This window comes from Pseudopipra pipra, chromosome 7 (assembly GCF_036250125.1).
Source record: "Pseudopipra pipra isolate bDixPip1 chromosome 7, bDixPip1.hap1, whole genome shotgun sequence".
In the NCBI taxonomy this organism is placed as follows: Eukaryota; Metazoa; Chordata; class Aves; order Passeriformes; family Pipridae; genus Pseudopipra; species Pseudopipra pipra.
The window spans coordinates 27203527-27223141 of NC_087555.1; the positions used below are offsets into that span (position 1 = coordinate 27203527).

General features: G+C 41.5%; 1 protein-coding gene across 4 annotated transcripts in view; it reads left to right on the top strand.

Moving 5' to 3' along the window:
- Nucleotides 1-883: 883 nt before the first annotated feature.
- EPB41L5 (erythrocyte membrane protein band 4.1 like 5) overlaps nt 884-19615 on the top strand; it is a 57995-nt gene continuing 39263 nt past the window's right edge. For 2 of the 4 annotated variants that reach the window (XM_064661322.1, XM_064661325.1), the window contains exons 1-5: nt 1107-1245; nt 1991-2175; nt 12298-12402; nt 17663-17705; nt 18821-18899. In XM_064661322.1, coding sequence (XP_064517392.1) covers nt 1996-2175; nt 12298-12402; nt 17663-17705; nt 18821-18899 — 407 coding nt within the window. In that variant the 5' untranslated portion in view covers nt 1107-1245; nt 1991-1995. Of the gene's footprint in view, nt 1041-1106; nt 1246-1466; nt 1781-1990; nt 2176-12297; nt 12403-17662; nt 17706-18820; nt 18900-19615 lie in introns of those variants that run through there. The other 2 variants (XM_064661323.1, XM_064661324.1) reach the window with 2 other exon arrangements.

Genomic DNA, 19615 nt, shown 5'->3' on the forward strand with positions numbered 1-19615 from the left:
CATGGCAGGTGAGTGACTGATTATCTCAGGCCGGGATTGAGAGCTGAGCGTAGAAAATGCTGTGTTATCATTAGCCAAAGTCTCTGCTTTCCCAGCCTGTTATTTATCCTGGGATTTTTAAGGAATTTGGAGCTCCTTTACTCAGAGCTTTGTCACTGTTATCTGGCACTATGCACGCAGAGTTTATATTGCCTTTCCTAAAGTTTTCCATTTGGAGATCTCAAATACTGGCTTGGACACAAATATTTATGTACTAAGAAAAACACAGTGAGGTCCAGCCCTTTGTAATTGCTGCCAAGGAGCAGGGCTTGTCCCCGGGACTGGAGTAACAGGTAAGAGAAGTGGCAGAAGTACCGCGGATCACGGAGACAGGCTGTGCTGGTGTTTTTGAAGGACCTTAGAATACAAACTGCATTTTGTAGTCGCGAATCTCAGTGTGTTTCAGTGTATAAGTAGTAACAGTGTTCGTTGGTAGACGGCTCTGCTTTATTTAATACACTGCTCCCGCTGTCCTTGCAGGCAGTGTTTGAAGAGGCGCTTTTCTTCTAAACTTAATGGTTTAGGCGCGCGTTTGCCTGAAGGTTCCAGTCCCCGCTGGGCAGCCGAGGGCTGGTCACAGTCCTGGCCGAGCCGCGGAGCCAAACCTCTACGACACGTTAGTAAAAACTACAGAAACTGAGCGAAACAATTCGAAACGAAACGCGTGCCCCAGCCTCAATTCCCGGCGGGCTGCCCCCGCTCCCGGCGCTGCCCCTCCGCTCCCGGCCGGTCCAGGCTCCCCCCCCCGGCGCAGCACGTGGTCCGCGCCGCGCCCCCCGCCCCCCGCGGCGGCCCCTCCGCCGGGCGAAACCACCTGGCACGGGAAGGGGGAGCCCCTTCGCCACCGGGCTCCGCCCCGTTAAAGGGGCGATGGCCGCCCGGCGCGGCGGCAAGCATAGCGTTCCCTCTCCCGTCCGGCTGCCGCCTTCCCTCCCCGCCGCCCTCCGCCTCCAACCCCGCGCCCCGGCTCAGCGGGCGAGCGCGGCCGCGGGAGCCGTCAGGTGAGTGAGCGCGGAGCGGAAGGGAATGGCCGGCGCGTCGCCGCCCGTTTAAGGGCCTCCCACGTCGCTCCGCCACGTCCGGCGGCCCGGCCCCTCCCGGGGCTCCCTCGCCGCCCCCCGCCCGCCCCCGGGGCCTGGAGGAGCCGCCGCGGGGACGCTCCCGTCGCCCCGGCTGCGCCGCTCCCGCCGCGGGGCCGCTCGGCAGGTGAGGCCGCCCGACCCCCGGGGCCGCCGAGCGGGCGTTATGTAAGGGCAGGGGCAGCCGAGCGGGGCGGCGGCCGCGCTGAGGGGCGGCCGCGTCCCGGCTGGGTCCGCCCGCGGGGTCGGCGCTGAGTCTCCGCTGGGCTCCAGGTGTTTGTTTGCCCGACCCGGAGGGGCCAGCCCGGCGCCGGTCGCAGCCCTGGCGGGACGGGAACGGCTGTGCCCGAGAGGCGCTCGTCGGTCCTGACAGAGCCTTCCCTGTGGGAAAAACTGCACGCGCCGCTCCGGGGCGGGAAGGGGTCGCTTATCGCTTGTTTTCCATGAGAGGTGGAGTGTGTCAGCCAGGAAAGTAGCCGGTGGAATGTAGGGCTCAGTTGCTTTCCAGCTCTCAGGGAACATCCCCGCCTCTCTGGAGTGCGAGGGAGCGTTTGTTTTAGGGGAAGATCGCAGATAATTGCAGGAGATCTACACGATCGCTGCTTTTTCTTCTAAAAGTACTTTTAGATCGTCCCGAGAGAATCACCCAACCACCGCTAAAGGTTTGAGCTGGGTTGTTTTTTGGGTTTTTTTTGTTTTGTTTTTCAAAAGTAGCCGAAGACTGAGGGTGTTTAAACCAGAGTGGAACATCTGTTTGACTCTCTGACACGTCTTTATTAAAAGTCTGGTATTTTCTAAGAACTTTTAATGCAGGCTATTTTTTTTTTCCTGTAAAAAGCTAACATGTTCTCTTTCTCTCTTGGATTTCATAGCGAAGATGCTGAGTTTTTTCCGTCGCACGCTGGGCCGGCGGTCCATGCGGAAACATGCGGAGAAGGAGCGGCTGAGGGAGGCCCAAAGGGCCGCCACCCACATCCCTGCGGCTGGGGATGCAAAATCCATCATCACCTGCCGAGTAGCGCTGCTGGACGGGACGGACGTCAGCGTGGACCTGCCGGTACGAGTGATGCGAGTTTGTTTGTTGAATACAGTTGGCTTGTGTCAGTGTGATTGTGGTGTTTGCTGTCTGCACGAACAGCACAGCTGTTTGCCATTGCAGGCTTGGTGTTCGCCAAGTTACTGGTCGTTAAAAGGTGCTGAAAGAATAGTTAACCTTATCATTCACTGAAACTAGAGTGTTTTGTTGGATGCCTTCGAGCCTTTGAACGCTTTCTAGTGTGTTAATGTAGTTGTTGTGCCAAGGCTTAACTCAGAGAGGGTAACATGTGGGATGAATTGGATTTTCTTTTTGGTGAGCTGTCTATCTTGAGAAGGAGGATAAATCTCTTGGTGTAACTGTTGAATGGCAGGGATGAGCAGAAGTATGAGCAGTAATTTCTGCGTGGCTTTTGTTTGTCTTGGTTCTGTGTCAGAGATGGATGCAGTTTTTAACTCTAACTTGAGAGGGGAGGGGAAGAGGAAAAAAATCTACTTCCTTCCCCTCCTCCGGGCAGATTATAAAGCAGGGATTGTCTCATAGCACAGTGTTTTATTGGGAGTGAGGTGTTAGCCACTATTTTACATTTCTAAAGCTTCCTTAATATGCACGTGCCTGTTCTGCTTACCTAATTATACACCTGGTTTTGGCCAACAGGATGAACAGTAACAACAGAAGCCATGTGCTCTGTTTTTCCATTACCATGTGTTATAGTTGTTAGCGAGTTGTTTTGAGCTCCAAGAGCTGAGCATTAGGAACTTAGGAAACTCTGGATCTGCGAGACCTGACTAGTTCCGTGGGATTTTGGCTGCAATCACAGGGGTGCTGGTGTTGGAACTGCTGACTAGAAAGAACATGTGGAACGGGCAGTCTTGAAATGGCTTTTCTTTCTTCTCTTTCCTATTTAAGTGCAATTCTGGAGTGTTTTGGTAGTGTGAGGAAGTCAACTTTTTGATGTAGTGAGCAGAAATTACTCTTGTGATATCCAGAACCCCAAGTAATCTAGAGTTAGAGAAACCCTTTGGCATCTTTATTTGCAAAATGACTATAGAGATAGGTGTTTATAGAGGGCAGTAAAACTAATTTGTACATCTCTGAAGCAATGTAATGAACATATCCAGTGGTGCTTAGTGCCTAGGATGTTTGATTTGAGGCCAGGAATGCCCACAAACACTTCATAGCAAGAGTTAACATTTAAAAAGTACTCAAGTTTAAATTGGTGTCTTTACATAATCAGAGCAGTAATCTTTGGAGCTGGAGTTGGCTCTGTAGGCAAATTCCTGGCAGCTCTAACAACATTTCTAAGGCTTTGAGGAGCACAAATTGAACCCGAAGAGGTGTCACGACCTGCCACCTGGACTATAAAATATAGACCAAGGTGCAATAGTAACTATTTATTTCTACAGGAAACTTTTTTCACTTTTGCTTTTTCTTTTATACACCAATATAAAGCCTTGACTGTGGAAATCTAAGTTATGAGTAACAGTACCAAATATGCTGAATCAATGTAGCCAGATGCTGTAGTTGCAGTGCATCGTCAGTGACTGATATGTACCAGTTTCTTTGGTGATTAAAATAAAAGTAGATTAAATGTTTAATTTCAGATTCCTTAAAGTGTTTACTCTTGTTTCTCCACTTGCATCGTTCATATTTTGGGGTTGACTCTTAAAGAGGAAAGCAGGAAAAGGTAGGGGAACAGGGGATGAAGTGTGGGGTACAAAATCTTGGCAAAACAACATTGCTTTCCAAAATCTAAAGCTTAAATTAAAAATACACATGTATATATATTTTTTCTTTTAAAAAAACTTTCTTTTGGAATCTTTGTCCTCTTTGAATTATGACCTTTTCCAAGACTGGTTCTGCTACTTTGAGGGCAGTAGATTTGCCTTAAAATGAGCTCTTTATCTCAAAGAGGTGCTTTCTGGTCTGCCAGTTCAGTTGTGCATGCTCCCATTGTCTACCTAAGTGCTGTGAAGTTGTTTTATTAAAAAAAATAAATAACAGAGTTTTTCCTAAGAATGAGTCACTTAGCAAACAGGTTAGTTCACAGCCAGGGAAAGAGTTGCCTTGGCAGGAATGAATGCCATACCTTTTTAAATCCATGGCTACACAAATACTTTACAGTGGCATAAGTTGTTGCTGCCACAGGAAGAAAAGATGTTGCTTTCGTTATTGCGTTTGTCCTTGTTTTCACGTACCCCTTGGCAGAAGAAACAGTTTTTTGGCAGCCAGGCAGTAAGCTAAGTCAAGAAAATGCTGTGGCTGAAAATAATCGGTATAATTTTGTTATGTTAGTTTCCAGCTGGAGTGATTCTGCAATCTGGTTCCCCATGTGCCTCCCCAAATGTGGTGAAGAAGCATTTAGAGGTGATACCAGGCTTAAGATTGCTTAAAATGCTCTTGAGCTGTATCCTTACAGTCAATTTGCTACTGAGAAGAGTATTCAATTCATATGATTGAATCTGAGATTGCTGAATTTCTGTTTAAATTAGAAAAAAAAAAAAGACAAGGAAAAAGAACCCAACCACAAGGAACACTTAAGCCAAACACACTTCAGAGTTTTTAAGCACCAAAGACTGATGATTTACGAATATTGACAATGAGACAGAAGGGACACATTGTAAAGGATGCAATTGAGATTTAATTTATTAAACGCTGAGCCAGGATTTGAGCAGTAACTCTGCTTTTTGTCCACTGATCTTATCTCTGGTGTCTGTCAAGCCACTTAATCTGTCTGCTTTTCTATTTCTTCTGTTGTTTTTAATTACAAAACTGCCTGACTTGAACCGTTCATCAAAGCCACAGTTGTACACAACGCATAGACTGGGTTCTTTTTAAGAATCTACTCATTTCATAGCCGTGTCAAAGACTGAAGAATATCAGTGTCATGTATACTATTTACTGACACTTTGGTATGTTCAAAGTGGGAGGCATGAACTTCACACGAGTTATCAGTGTTCTTTTGGGGCAGATCGAAAGGTGTCAGGTTTTTTCCCACACCTTCCTCTCAGATGTAAATTTGTGTTTTGACCTGGTAATTTTCCTCATCTGTTACCACTCTTTTGAAGCTTTATGTTTGTCCAAATGCATTCAGTGATTTTGACAGACTTATCTGCTTAGTGAAACACTAAGAAGCTTATTATTTTGTTAATTTAGAAAAGGTTGTATACAATAGATGCTGGTTGTAACTGCTGCTGTTGATGTTCATTATACATTCTGCTTTACTGTTAATTTGCCTTGTTCAACTTGGATAAAAGTTGGGTTATGCTTTTTCTTCCAATTTTTTAAGATCCTTGGGTGGAATGTTTGCTGAGTGATATGAGTGGTGAGAGGACAAGAACTCATTTGCTGACATCCCTTATCTTACTGTTAATCCTGTTCCCATGTGAAACTAAACTCATCTTTCCCCACTGAACCTCCAGAATTCCCAAAACTCAAAAGCCATGGACAGCCCTGGTTTGCCACCTGAAGAGTCCATCAGCTTAGTCATACCACTCTGGTCTCCCAGGGAAACCCCTCAACCTCTGGAATACTTGTTATTCTGGTGGTCATGGTTTGTGGGGAAAGACAGGTTAGGGGGGAAGCTCGTAGCAGTGTTTTTCCTTGAAAGCTGTTTTTCACTGGGGTCACTGACAGCTTGTGAAATACTTGGGAACAAAAATGTTTGTTAAGAATTTCAAATAAAGTTCTGTTTTGAGTACTAGAGATCTCCAGAGGATTTTTAAATCAAAATATCTTAAGACTGAGTATTTGTTGTAGAGATAGTCAATTCTATGCTATTCATAACACTAATTTGGAGAGGGAAAAGATAACGTAGATAGAGGGGAGAAAAGGTAACATAAATAAATACATACACTTGGAATATGCACCTTTTTTAAAATTAGTGGATTGCTTGCGTAAGGTCAGCCTTACGATAGTGACAGATAGTAAGTACAGGGTCTTACAGAAGCAGCACTGTACTTTGTGGAAGCCAGGGGTGTTTCGGTAAAAGAAGCTGACCCTGCTTAACCCACAATTTACATAATCTTCTCATGGATAATAGAATGTTAATTGTATTCCAGTTTCTGCAAGTGCAACCTAAGTTTTAGGTAAAAGCTTCTTAGTGGTTTAAGATGAAAGACACAAATTATGAGAATGGATGCTCCCTGAGTAGCTTTTCATCTTGGAATATTCCTTACTTATGCATGCGTGAAATTTGATATGGAGATTGCAAAACGAGATGTTTTTGTCCTTATTATAATGAAGTATCATTAAAACAAGGTCTTGTACAAACCAATCCAAGAGCTCTCTGGAAGAGTGGAGATGAGCTGTTTAGAGTTGTGGAGTATGCAATAGATAAAAAAGGTCTGTATTTGTAGTGATTATTTTAAAAAAAGAAATCTATCTGGGATGCAAAAACAATTAATGAGTGCCAATGGCTTTTTGTTTGGAGAGAGATGATCTGTGTTGATCTGACTACAAGATCAGAGATGTATTATGATACTTGATTTTACTCAGTAATCCACTCTGTTTTTCTAAAGAGCTTTTTGAATACTTATGACCACTTGATGAATATTTGAAGCTGTAAATATGAAATACATAATGCTGTTTGTGGCACAGATGCTGATTAACAAGAAAATCTAATACTGCTAAAAATGTTAGAAAATCAGTCATCAAATAAAATGAGTACTCTGTGTGTTCAAGGGTGGCTTTTAAGTTTTCAAAATAAAGCTCAGCAGACAGACGTAGTAAGGACACAAATATTTGAACATGCCCCTATGTGTGTGTTAAGGCTATAAAGCTTTGGATTAAAACTTTTTTCCCATGTGGTCTTTTGTCTGAAACTATTGATGTGCTTTTGAGGGTTTGCTTAAACTACTGAAAGGCCTTTAGGGAACCGAACCTGGACAAATCAGTCCTGAGCGGAGTGTTCTGAAGCAGAGGTGCCATCTGTGTGCTGTGAGGGGCTCCAGCTGTAGTGCAGGGTGATCCCTTGCTTCCTGGGCTGCCAGATTTAAATGCACAGTGAGACTGAGTGTAAGACATAGGCAGGACACGCTGAGTTGTTTGAGCACATGTGAGCAGCTGCAGAGTCACAGGCTGCCTGCCCCGGGTCCTGCTGGGAGTCCAGGCATTTGGGGTTAGTGGCAGGTGAGCATTTCAGCTTTGCTGCGATGCTCTAGCCCTGGCAGATGCTCTAACCCTGGCACGGTTGGAAAGGGAGGAAGGGAGCAGCTGGAAGCGAGCTTTAGTTGCTACCAGAGTGAATCGTTTGGCCTGCAGTGTGCTGCCAGAGTGTTTCTGGGGATGGTGCTGCAGGCCAGTGTAGTTGCCTCAAGGTTCAGCATTCTTAACTCACAGTGTAACAGTGAATTTTGTCTGAAGCCCTGCTTTCCTGCTAAATTGCCCCTGCAAAAGAGCTCAAGGACTTGAGACTCTGGAATGCTCTTAATCAGAGTGCTCCTGAGAAACCTGCAGGTGGAACACCAAATAAAACTGAAATGTTTGAGAATATACTGCAGGGAGGCATTTAAACCTTCATGCTGGACAAGCAGTTCGGGTATATTCTGTATCAGAAAGAATTCAAAAATGGGGTAAATCAGCTGGGAGATATAAACTTTCAGGGAGATGAAACAGAGACTTCCACAAAACAAACTGACAAGTATGAATGTTTTGAGTCTTTGTCTTTTTATGTAATAGGTTCAATAAGGCTGAGCACAGTACATTAAAATCCTTCTACATAGCACTCTAATAAATGTACAGTAATGATGGGTATTGAAATCAATTCTTTATAAAGATTTTTGAGAAATGCCTTTTTCTTTCTCCAGAGAATAACAGAATAAAATGTTTAATCACAAATGATTATCTTTCTGTATTTGTGAGACGTTGAGTAAACAGAAGAATTGATAAGCTGTGTCTCTGGAGGTAGAAATTCTCTGCAGCCTTCAGGCTGCAAGGCTTTATATTCACAAGAGTATATGGCACATGTGGTCAAAGATGGGAGATAAACCAGAGAGAGAAGCAGAACTGGTGTTTTGCTGCCAGTGGCATCTTTAGATGAAGGAGAAAATTGGCTGGGGAGTTTGGAAAAGTTATTTGAAAGACTAGTGCTTGGAGTTTGAGGAGAGGAGCAGCTCCATTTGTAGGTCAGTGCTTAAAGCCCTAAGAAGATCAGGGTGATACAAATAATATGTACTTCTAACACTGCCTTTGTAAAGATAAGGGATTTTGACCCTCCAGTTCTCCAGCAAACCTTAATGGTGTTAACTATAGACACCGTTTGCATGATATTGAGATGAAATCTTTTTCCTTTAAAGCTCACTGTTGGAGCTTTCTCATGTCTTTTTTTTTTCGAAACGTTGTTTGGGAGAAGGGGATTTACTTCATTTAAAAAGTGGAGAGGCTCATCTGCTGCTTCCGCACTGCTCTGGTCTGCAAACATGCGTAGGTGACATCCTAGCAACTGGGAAGCTGTAAATTCTGAGTGGGGATCCATCTCTGCCCCGGGTGTGTGTAAACAGTGTATTTCTAAGGAAACTGGTATGCATATGAATGGTAACCCTCCTGATAAGTTGACAAAAACTAGGAAGGGAGGGTTTTGCTATTCTACAGCTACTGGATGCAATGGCTACTACTGTTAATAAGAAATGTTAACTTAATCATTTAAAGAAATCTTCTGAATGAAAAGAATGCTCCAAAACCACAAGGGATACTAAGTCACCATGAAGGTAATGCCTATTGATCTCTTTTTTTCAGAGTTTGTCTTATATAGGGACTTCCATTTCTTCACAAAGAAAAGAAATAAGTAGGAGAAAATCCTTTTCTGATAAGCATTAGTAAATTAATTAGGTGGGCGTTTTGGTTGGTTTGTTGTTGTTGTTTTTCAAGTTTTAGAAAAAAAGAGTTCTCTGTGATTAAAAACCTAATAAAAACCTTAAGAAGTGAGCTATTCAGCTGGTGCCCACCCAGCACAAGCTCTCATGCCCAGCTGCTGTAAGCCCGTGTTCCTTCACCAGTGGTGGTCTGTATTGGCTGCTCTAGTGCTGAAAATGGCTCTTACGTCAGTGAGGCAGGTTGTGAGAGGAGGGTATAAATCCTGCTCTTCAAGTTTTAGGCAGTGACTGAGGTGCCTGAGTCGAGGTGGATGTCTCCAAATCACCTTATCCCGGCAACGAAGGGACAAACCAGCACTCCGAGGTGAACACCCAACCTCGGTGCTGAGTTACCGGGGTTAAGCCCGGCCTTTGTAACACCTACTCAGCCAGCAATTGCAGTTATTAAGAACAGCAGGAGGTGTCATTAGGACATAGTTGGGAGCATCCCTTTCATTCGGGAAAGGGGGGCGGGGGCCATGCGATTCATACCAAAGTAATCAGAAGATGCTTTTATCTCATTCCACAGTGTGGCAAAACCACTAGATATATAGCCTTATATATATATATATATATATATGATATATTTTATTGAAGTTTTCCTGTTGTTGTGAAGTGGTTGCTGTTGCTTCCTACAGAGAATAGCAAAGCGTGTAAATCAAATAGTCAGGTTTTACTGAATTGTAAATCCGTGAGGAGTTTAATCTGTGCCCAGAAGGGAGGACCAGCCACTGACTGGACTGTTTGTGAGTGGAGTCGTTAATAGTTCATCGGTAACCATTAAGCAGTTTGAAAATATTTGTCCTTTGAGAGTAACCTGAGCTGTGCTGCAAGGAAAAGAAAGGGGGGGGAGGGGAAGCACGTGGGGTTAGCGGCAGGATAACAGTGTCACTTAAATGGAATATTGCCTTTAAAAATTAGGACGATTTTTCACAAGAAAATGTATCTTTTTGTAGTGTAGCTTTTTAAAAACACTTGATGTCGCAGTTTCATCGAATACAAAGAAACTAATTTTGATTCCTAAAAATTGACTGGTTACAAAGCAATAATATTTTTGCCTGCCGTTTGTTTAAATATAAGGAGGAGAGACTGCAGTAAGTAAAGAATGTGTGACACTTTTGCTGACTTGCACCAAATACAGTTGGTGATGATTTAGTTCACATGCAGAGTAGTACATAATGAACTCCATGTTGACAGCCCTGGTGATTTAAGTCAGAAAACAAGTAGCCTTGCAAATCTTTCCACAGCCGATGCACTGCTTCTTCAGGGACTTTCTCCCACATTAGTTATTCAGGATCCACTTAATCTTCGAGTCCTCTGCTGAGATGACCAAAATGGTGAACACACTGTGAAACTAACTTGATGCTACAGAAATTTGGTTCTAGTTGTTGGTAGTCTGAGATAGTATGTGCAGTATTCCAGGCTTGAGTCAAAGTGCTCCTGTCACCAACAGGGAATTTGGCTGAGATAGCTGGTTAATTACAGTTTTAAAAGATGACCTGTTGAGGAATTGAGAAGGATCTAAAACATTCTGCTCAATAAGAGCAGATTTTCCACGGGTTTTAGACAAGCTGCAGAGAGCTTCATGCAGAACAGTGTTTTTCTAGTGTTACTGTGGCAAGCTCTGAATTTATTTCATTTGTATTAGTATCTATTCTTGTTTAAGCAGAAGATACCCTATGCTGAGGAAAAATATGAACAGTTCAATGTCTTGGTCTGTAAAGACAGGCAACAGACTCAAATAGTGGAAGAAAAGCGTGGATTTACATATATATATGGTTTACCTTAGGGCTTCTTTTAGGAGACTCTTGCTGGTGTTTAATTAATCTGTTATTGCCTGAAAAGTACTTTTTTCCTTAGGTGAACAGAAAAAACTTGCCCTGAACAAATTTGATTAGGCCAAGATCTCAGTATTTTCATTGCACAATGTTTCTGGGTTCTGTGTGTATGCTTCCTTTCTATTCCCCCTGTTCTCCCCAATACTTGGAAATAAATAACTGTGTGAGAACTTACTTAGGCAGGCTCAGTTTACAGACTTGTTTTTATATTTTGCTTTGAACTGTGATATATCATGTTGGATTTAAGTGAGGCATGAAGTAAACCAGTGATTAGGATTGCAAAGTTAAATATAAAATGTTTGAAGATCAGGGTAGAGGAAGGTGGCAAAAATTACACATGCAACTTTACTTACTTAGATATTACTTGCTGATTAAACCTGATTATTTCTGAGAATATGAATTTGGCTGACCCAGAATTTTGAGAGTTGGACTAAATCTATTAATTAGTTGCTCACTAAAAATATGCTTAGAAAGTAAGCCCATTTCTCAAGTTGTGAATGTATAAATATTAGGATAAAAAGATTGCAAGATGATAGCATTATGGAAATAAAGGAATCCTTAAGCTTCTTGCAGAGTAAGCATAAATCCTTTCTGCATTTCTTTACATTTAAAAATATTTCTTTTCAACACCATGACTTGTACTCCAACTTACTAATTTATTAATGTATTTTATTACATTTAGGCATCTTAGGTATAACTGTTAAACTATTCTTTCTGTTTATTGCTGTAAAAGAGTTCATAGCATGAAAAATGCATACTGTGTAGAAACTTCTCGGTGCTACTTACATGCCTTCTCTTTAATAAGAACTGCTTAATTTTTTAGATCATCACTGTAAAAATGATGTTTCCTTGGGCGTCAGGGCTAAGTTTTTTCATAAATTATGTATGAGCATATGTGGTGGCTTTTGCACCTAGAAGTGAGTTTTATGAACTTAGTTTTGTAAATGTGTTATCTAAGTACTATTTGTTCAAGTTGCTTGCCCCAAACTATTTCCTGGTAGCTGTTAAAAGCACTTGCTAATGGAATGCTATATCCTAATTCAATAGGCTTTGCTACCTGCTTCAAAACTGGTGAATTGCCTAGATATCAAACAGTAGTAAATTCATAAGCAATTTGCTGTACTTGGCTCTGAAAATTTTCCAGTGCATTAGTTATTGCAATTGTACTAGCAGTGTTTCCAGTTCTGTTGAATTTCAGTGAGTAAGGAGATCCTAAGAGGGAAAATGATAAAATGGTATTTTAACACTGTTGTGCTTCCTGTGGGGTGTACATTTGCCTTTAAGAAAAACAGCCATCAAAAATTATGAGGGGGAAAAAAGGTCCATATTGTATTTTCAGAAGCTAAATTTTGTGATTCTCCTACTACTGGAATTAGAATAGAAAGTATATCTAGAAGAAGGTGTATACCACAATAAACCTACCTGACGAGTACTGAAACCTTTTATATTTTCAGAAAAAAGCCAAAGGCCAGCTGCTGTTTGAACAGATCATGTATCATCTGGACCTTATAGAAAGTGACTACTTTGGATTAAGGTTCATGGATTCTGCACAAGTGGCGGTGAGTAGCAATGCTCTTTTTTTAAGCAACAGTCTAAAAGTTAAATCTTAATATTGATAGAAATACTATAAGAAAGCTGCCTTTTGCAAGTTAAGTTTTGTGCAGAAACTTTATGGTGTGTTAGTTTCACTGTCCCTGAGTTTAATTCCACCTTCAGCACTAACAAACTACAATGCTGTTGTCTCTTCCTTTCTTGTTTTCACGTGTTTCTGTCACACCTCCTGTTGTCACTGGGCAGGCTGGTCCAGCAGGACCCCAGAGCCTGGCATCATCTAGAAACTCGTGGTGCTGCTGATGCAGAGAGAAAGGGGCAGAACTAGAGTGTGTGCTTGGCCCTTTGTTGTTCTACAGAGTGGAGAAAGGTTTCCTTTGCCAATGCCATTAACGTTCTCGTCAGCAAAAGTCATCTTGTTAATGTTTGCTTGCAGGAGGGGTATACTTTTGATTTGTTCAAATTAGTTGTTACTCAGACCTGCAGCTAGAAACTGTTGGGAGGATATAGGTGTGTTTGTATGTACCAGACAGTTTGCGTAGAGGGTTCTTCCAAGCCCTCATTTGATTGTGTTTTATTGTGTGTTTGTAAAAACGTGAAGGGTTTTGACAACAGAAGCAGAGCATTGTTTGTCAGAAACAACCACAGTTCTTTCACCTGGGGGCTGTGCAGTTTCATATAGATTCTTCTTAGAGCCAAATACTTAATCCTGCCCACAAGGATAGCTCCGAGTTAAGTGAGCTGTTAGGCAAGGAGCGGTTTTTTCTCTGTCCTGCATCCCTATAACTTAAGCCTGTATTCACTTAGCCCAGCACCCCCAGGTAGAATGAGATCTGAGTTTTCATACTGTATATGTCAATCTTATTTGTTAGATCTATGATCTAGCATTTTCTGTTTTTCAAAGACACTTCAGAATTATTTCATGATTAGGATGGCAAAGGGGAAGCACAGGCGGTTTCTGCTGAGCCAAACATCTGAATTGTTCAAGGTCAGCATAGAAAATGGAGGTAGTGACTTATATTCCTTTACTTATGTGAAGTTCTATGTCCAGAACAATTTGAAGGTGATCTCATAAGTGTTACAGCTTTGTACAATGGCAGAAAACTCCACAAACTTGAATCTTTGAAAGAAGCTTTGGACACAGTACACTGCCCCAAAACACATTTATAACCTGGTGACTTCTTTTCAAAGAAGCGATCAGATTTTATATTTAGCTTGTAATTGTAGAGAACATTCTCTTTAGAGAAGATCACTGGTGATCAAGATCTGAAGCAAACTTCATGGCTAGTGGGATTAACTCTTGCTGGGCTGCAGTTCCTAGTAGTGCAAACTGGTCTTAAACCTCTTACAGAACAGAGACATTTAACACTAAGGAGGAAAAGACCACTACAGTAGTGGAGGGATGGCATTCAGAACCATGCATACCAATAGAAATGAGAAAACAGCTCATTGCACACCATTTTATATTTATAAAAATCATGTTAATTTTGTTAAACCTGCGCAGTCCAGGATGTTGAAGATTGATAGTGAATGACTCCATTGCATTTATCTTTTTGTACCTGTATATTTTAGGTATCTTGTCTTCTGAAGTATTTCCACATCTCTAGGATCTCATAGAGTGGGTTAGTTTTAACTGGTGAAACTATCTGTATGATAAATGGTTTTCTCCTACTGATGTTAGCAAATAAGGCCATTGCATCTTGAAATGGGGAAATAAGAGTTAATCTTTTCTGCCTCAGCAATGGCTGTTGGCTTGCTTTTGTCCAGCAAATTGTTACTTCCAGTCCTGACAGCACCTGATTGAGTATTTGATACTGCCCAGTCTACCAGGTACAGGGGATTTCGAGCTTGGTTTGCTTCCTTTTTTTAACTATCTGTGACTGAAAAGCAGCAGAGTAGAGATAACAATCTGTTTAAACTGGACCTTAATGATGTACTGTGTATAACGAAGCAGAAAAGACTGGATTTTGCCAGAAGAGCTGAATGCAACAGCCAGAGATAATTAATTGCTTTGAGAAATGAAGAACTGTTGCGATAGCAGCCGTTCCTGCAAAGAGGAGCTGGCGAGTTCTAGCAGAAACCCAGTCTGCAGCTGGAAACAAAGACAGAGACTAATCAAGTGACTTGTCAAAGATTATCCAGGAGACCTGTTAAATAAACAGTGTAAGAATCAAGTCCTTACTGTGGACAGAATTGTCCACTAGCTCCAAAGGAGTTAGTCTTTCTGCTACCCCATTAAATCTAAGTATATTGCTGAACTAGCTAGTTACACTTGCTGACATAAACTAGCAACATGTAGTTAAACAAAAATTTGAGAAATTTCCCACTTGTTTTGACTACAAATGAGTTTTCAATAGATCCATTTTGAACACTAAAGGATTGCTTTTTTTTTTCTTCTTTTCTGCTACTGAAGTGGTCACTAGTTTGAGTTTATGATGCACTGGGGCTTGGGGGGAACACTGTATAAACTCTTCCTGACTTTTTGGATTTTAGTATTCAAATAATAGCTTTTTTAAAGAAGTTCTTGAAACAGTTAGTTGAATTGAATGAAAGCATTGTTGTTTTCTTTTGATTTCTGTGTTCTTTGTAGTCTGATGGTTAGGAATGGATTCCTTCTTCCAAGTAATGGGCAGGAGATGGCAAAAAGAGCTGTTTGCAAGGTTATCCACCATATATCAGACTTGGTCTGGCAGCCAAGGGAACAGGTTAATTTGAGTTACAGTGAACAGTGCAGCATGTCCAGTGATGCAAAAGATGAAGATTCCCGGTAACTTGTTGGGCTACTGGACTTTTCCTCCAACAATGCTCGAGAGGTGTTCTAGTGCTTAAGAGGCACTGAACATTCAAGCAAATTTCTAATGCAAACCCACAGGTTGCAAGCATGAGGTACTTGCTTTTCCTAATGGAATTCTACAACACATTGGTTTGTTACTCTTGCAGTTTTATTTGATGTAGTGCTTAATGCTGAAAATTATTTGCATAGCATTGCACTAAGTATGAACCCATTAATTCCATAAAGTATGGGACCAGTTTTAGCCTCACTGTCTTATTAAACAAACCTCATTTACACAAACTTTTTGAAAACCCTTGCTGGGTTGAGATTTTGATTTTATTTTTTTTTTAAATGTGATTTTTTTTTTCAATTTCTGCAGCAGCAAACTATTTTAGTAAGGACTTCCAGTACCCTGTGCAGTCTGTTGTTTGTATTGCCTTCTGTTTAGCAAACTTTATCTCTGGATTTCAGCAGTAGACTGTGCTGAGCAAACTCTCATCAAATGTAAACTTTTTTGCCAGGTCCACTTGAATTCCATTTTAATCACTTAGAATAAATCTCAAATTTCTTGACGTCTGTGTCTGTTCACTTTTGTGTTGGTTTGGTGGTTTGTTTTTTTTTGTTTCACCCCCACCCCCATTTTAAATCAGTTCTGTTTCCCTTCTTCCATGCACACCCTCACCATTCAGACAGAGCTCCTGTGAGCAGCAGCGGTAGGAGCCGAGCAGAATGAAGTGCTATCGGTGCCTGTCGTGGGCCTCTTGGTTGCCTTCCCATGGAATGTGGAGGAGATGAGAGAAAACGGGAGGGAGATGAAACAGGCGGGCACAGCCTGTCCTGGAGCCTAGAAAGGGCTCTCTTTGTCATTCCTGCATCTAAATCACCTGCAAGCCTCCGAGTTGGTAGTTTGTATATTTTTGTGGTGGAAGAAAGAGTAAGCAGGCTGTCTCTTACAGAGAGTTTGTGGAATAGGAAAAAAGATTATGATTTTCTGAAAGAGAAGAATATCACTGGACTTCATTTCCCTGATAGTGTGAGCAAAATAGACATAAATATTTACTTCATTCTTCCTTTAGCTTCCTGCTTTATTTAAAAAATTTATTAGATACATTTCAGATAGCTTTCTGTAGCCACTTTGTTTTAATAGGTAATGAGAGCATTTTCAACTGTGTGCACAGCAGCAGCAGATGGTTCAGTTGTTCTGATCTGCAGCTAATAGAGCAATCACTGCACATCCCAGCTGTATTACATGCTGACTTCACACACTCTCTGCAGAAGGCAGGGCTGTTCTGAAGACAGGAATGTGTTTGCACTTGGCATTGCAACCTGAAAATACCGGTTCTTTTTCATACTACTGTTGCTTTTCTGTCCTCTATGGGGCCCTCTGTGAACTTCATGGCACATAGTTTAAAAAAAGGAGTGTTGCTAAGTATATAATTTGTCTGTATTAGTTGCAAGGTGACATTTGGGATTGATCAGATGAGGTGGTGTTCCCTGGGCATGGTGAACTATGCAGGACATGGTGTGTTAGGCAGTTTGCTCTGGCTGTTGAGTCAATGCAATTATGTTGAATTAGGGTGCCGTGTTTCCTGTTTAACTGAGTCACCTCCTTTGGAGGAGGGAGCTGTTGGCCATGCACAGCATTGGGAAGATCTCTCCCACTAGCCGTGTGTTAGATTTCCAGCTTTAACTTCTGGGGTAAACTCTCCAGCACTGTGATAATATACAATTATTTTGGGAAGCATAGTGTATATGTGTGTTTCTCTCAATCTGCCATCTATAGCTTCTTTTTCTCATGTTGTTGTACACAGTAGAAGTGAGGCCATTATTTTTGCTTCATGTGTAGTATATAGCTTATAATTAGCATTAGTAGGTGAGGCAGTAACTTCTGTCCTCTCATGATAGTTGCTAAAATGTCACTTGTGAATAGATTTTTGAGAATTAGGTAGAGCTGAGCCTAATGTTGGGACTAGATGGCTTTGCTTTTACTGCACTTGAGTCATCTGAAGAAAATGCCTGGAAGCCAACAATATTTATTTTGTCTCTCCCCTTCCTGCCTCAAGTAAACATCACACACAACTGAGTGCCAGAGTCTCCAGCTATGATTTATGCCTCTCTTGCACATTGTCACTGGCTGACCTACTAACGTGTGAATTAAGTGTTTGTTTGGACAGGATGAAAATTTTAGTGAAGTGGTTTGTTAGAATGGTTTTCTTTTCTTTTAAGTAGAAAACACATTCTCGAGGACTGACTTTAAATAAGGTACTACAGGATGTTGTTCAAAACTGACATTTTGCATTATAAACTTTGAGCGAAAGAATCTTCAGTGAGCACAGAGAGAGCTGTGAATTGTGAAAGATTTGGATTAGATTGTTTTAACAAACTACTTGTTATTCCAAGATGGTCTTCACTAACAAATAGGGGTTTCTTTCCTTTTTTGTTCTTTCTGGGAGAATTCTTTATTGATAATTCAGTGAAATTAATTTATTTTTCAGCATTGGCTGGACAACACAAAAAGCATTAAAAAGCAAGTTAAAAGTAAGTGTCCTTTCCATTTTCTCTTGGGGTCTTGACGTACAGGAAGCACAGAGTTGGAATGGGTGGTGGGGGCAGTGTCCTGTGAGGGGTGATGAGACCCAGTGACAAAAGCCCCGCATGGTGCTACTGATTGTTTATTAACCTCTTCCCTCTGTAGCTCATATTGCTTTATTCTAATGTTCTTAATTGAACATGTTATAGGCTCATTAATTATAGTTAAAGTGGAGTCAAGACAGCTGAAGATGTTTTAGTGTTAGAGATTGTTATCCTGACTGTAGGAAAATGTGTCTTGGAGCCTCCATCCCTTGGAGCAGTCCTGAATGCCCGAATCTGTGTTCAGTCCACCAAGTACTTACCTGCTGCACAAGCCTTTAGTGTGGCCTGGTTGTTTCAGTGGTGTGGCTTGGGTAAGCTGTGGCATTGGCTGATTGTTGTTTAGCAGTTTCCTTGCTCTGCACTGTGGGAAGTCTTCAGGGACTTGTGGTGCTGTGTTAATACAACAGAGGTTTTGGAAGCACTGAGAGAGAAATTCCTCCTGTCAAATGCAAGAATCAGCAGAGCGCTGCACATTTTTAAAGAACTGTTAATCCATCCTTTTGCTGAATTAACTCTTTGCTTTCCAGAAAAGATGATTCTTCAGTAGAAGGATCTCTTAAGTCCCCATAAAATATGTCTAAACTTCTGTGGAATAGAAGGGCCTGAGATGTCAGCAGTGAGTATTTTCCAGAGCCCTGGGAAGGTGTTGCAGAGACCAACAGAGTGCCTGAGGCTTTAGTCAACTGCAGAGTCAAGATGCACAGCTTTCTTGGTGATGGATAGTCCTTAAATATAGGGATTAACCTAGATTCATGTGCTCTTGGCAAGATGAGTCGAGTTAATATGATATGACTGTTGGGTTGACTTGTAACTTTTAAAACTATTTCATGTGCATATTTGTGTCCTTTCACCCTGATGTTCTTCATGGATTTCCCTGTCACAAAGGAATTCCTGCCTTAAGACTTTGTGGTAGGACATAGCCAACCAATTTCAGTCAGGATTTGTGATGTGATTCTGTGTAATAGACTTGTCTCATCCAGTAACTGTTACTGCTGTCTTGAATGAATTCTGCTTCGCAGTTGGCCCACCGTATTGTCTGCATTTTCGTGTAAAGTTTTACTCATCAGAGCCCAATAATCTACGTGAAGAGCTAACAAGGTAAGAGGGATTTTATGTGAGAGAGAGGTACCCAAATAAGGCCAGGGAAATGCTTTGTGGTACTTATTGAAACAGTTGTATGATGTTTCAGAGAATTCCTTAGAGCTGCTTGCGAACTTGGCTTTTTGTAAATGCTGCCCTCTTTTTGTAATGTACCTATCTTGAAATGAATGAGCTGTGACATAAAGAGCACTAAATATTTGTATATTACTTAATGCACTGTTTTTCATTAGACAATTTTGGCAACTGATCTGAGTACCTTATGCACAACGGACAGAGGTTTTTACTGAAGAGAACAGACATTACTGCTCTGTCTTTATTCTTCTTAAGCTGTATTTAGTTTCAACTGCATGCAGTCATCCTGTCTCTAGGCAGAAAAGCATTGAATTGCAAGTTAGAGATTCTCTTTGGCAAAAGTGAAGTTCAGTGAGCATTTCATTGCTTGTGTGGTCTTTGTAGATTTATGGAAAGGGAAAATAGTGTTTTACTACCATGTTGACAAGTGAGATGACAGTACTGTATGTGTAGGATTGTAGTATCAGGTAAGCAGCAGTTTCTCTTGATTAAAGCAATTTACAGATCCATTCGTAGTACTGCATTTCTTGTTGGACTGAGACATACTTGGGGTATTTTGAAAGAGAATACAACAAACTGTCTGCAGTATAAATCTATTATAAAAGGTGATGTTTCCTTGTATTATTGCCACTGCTGCTGAT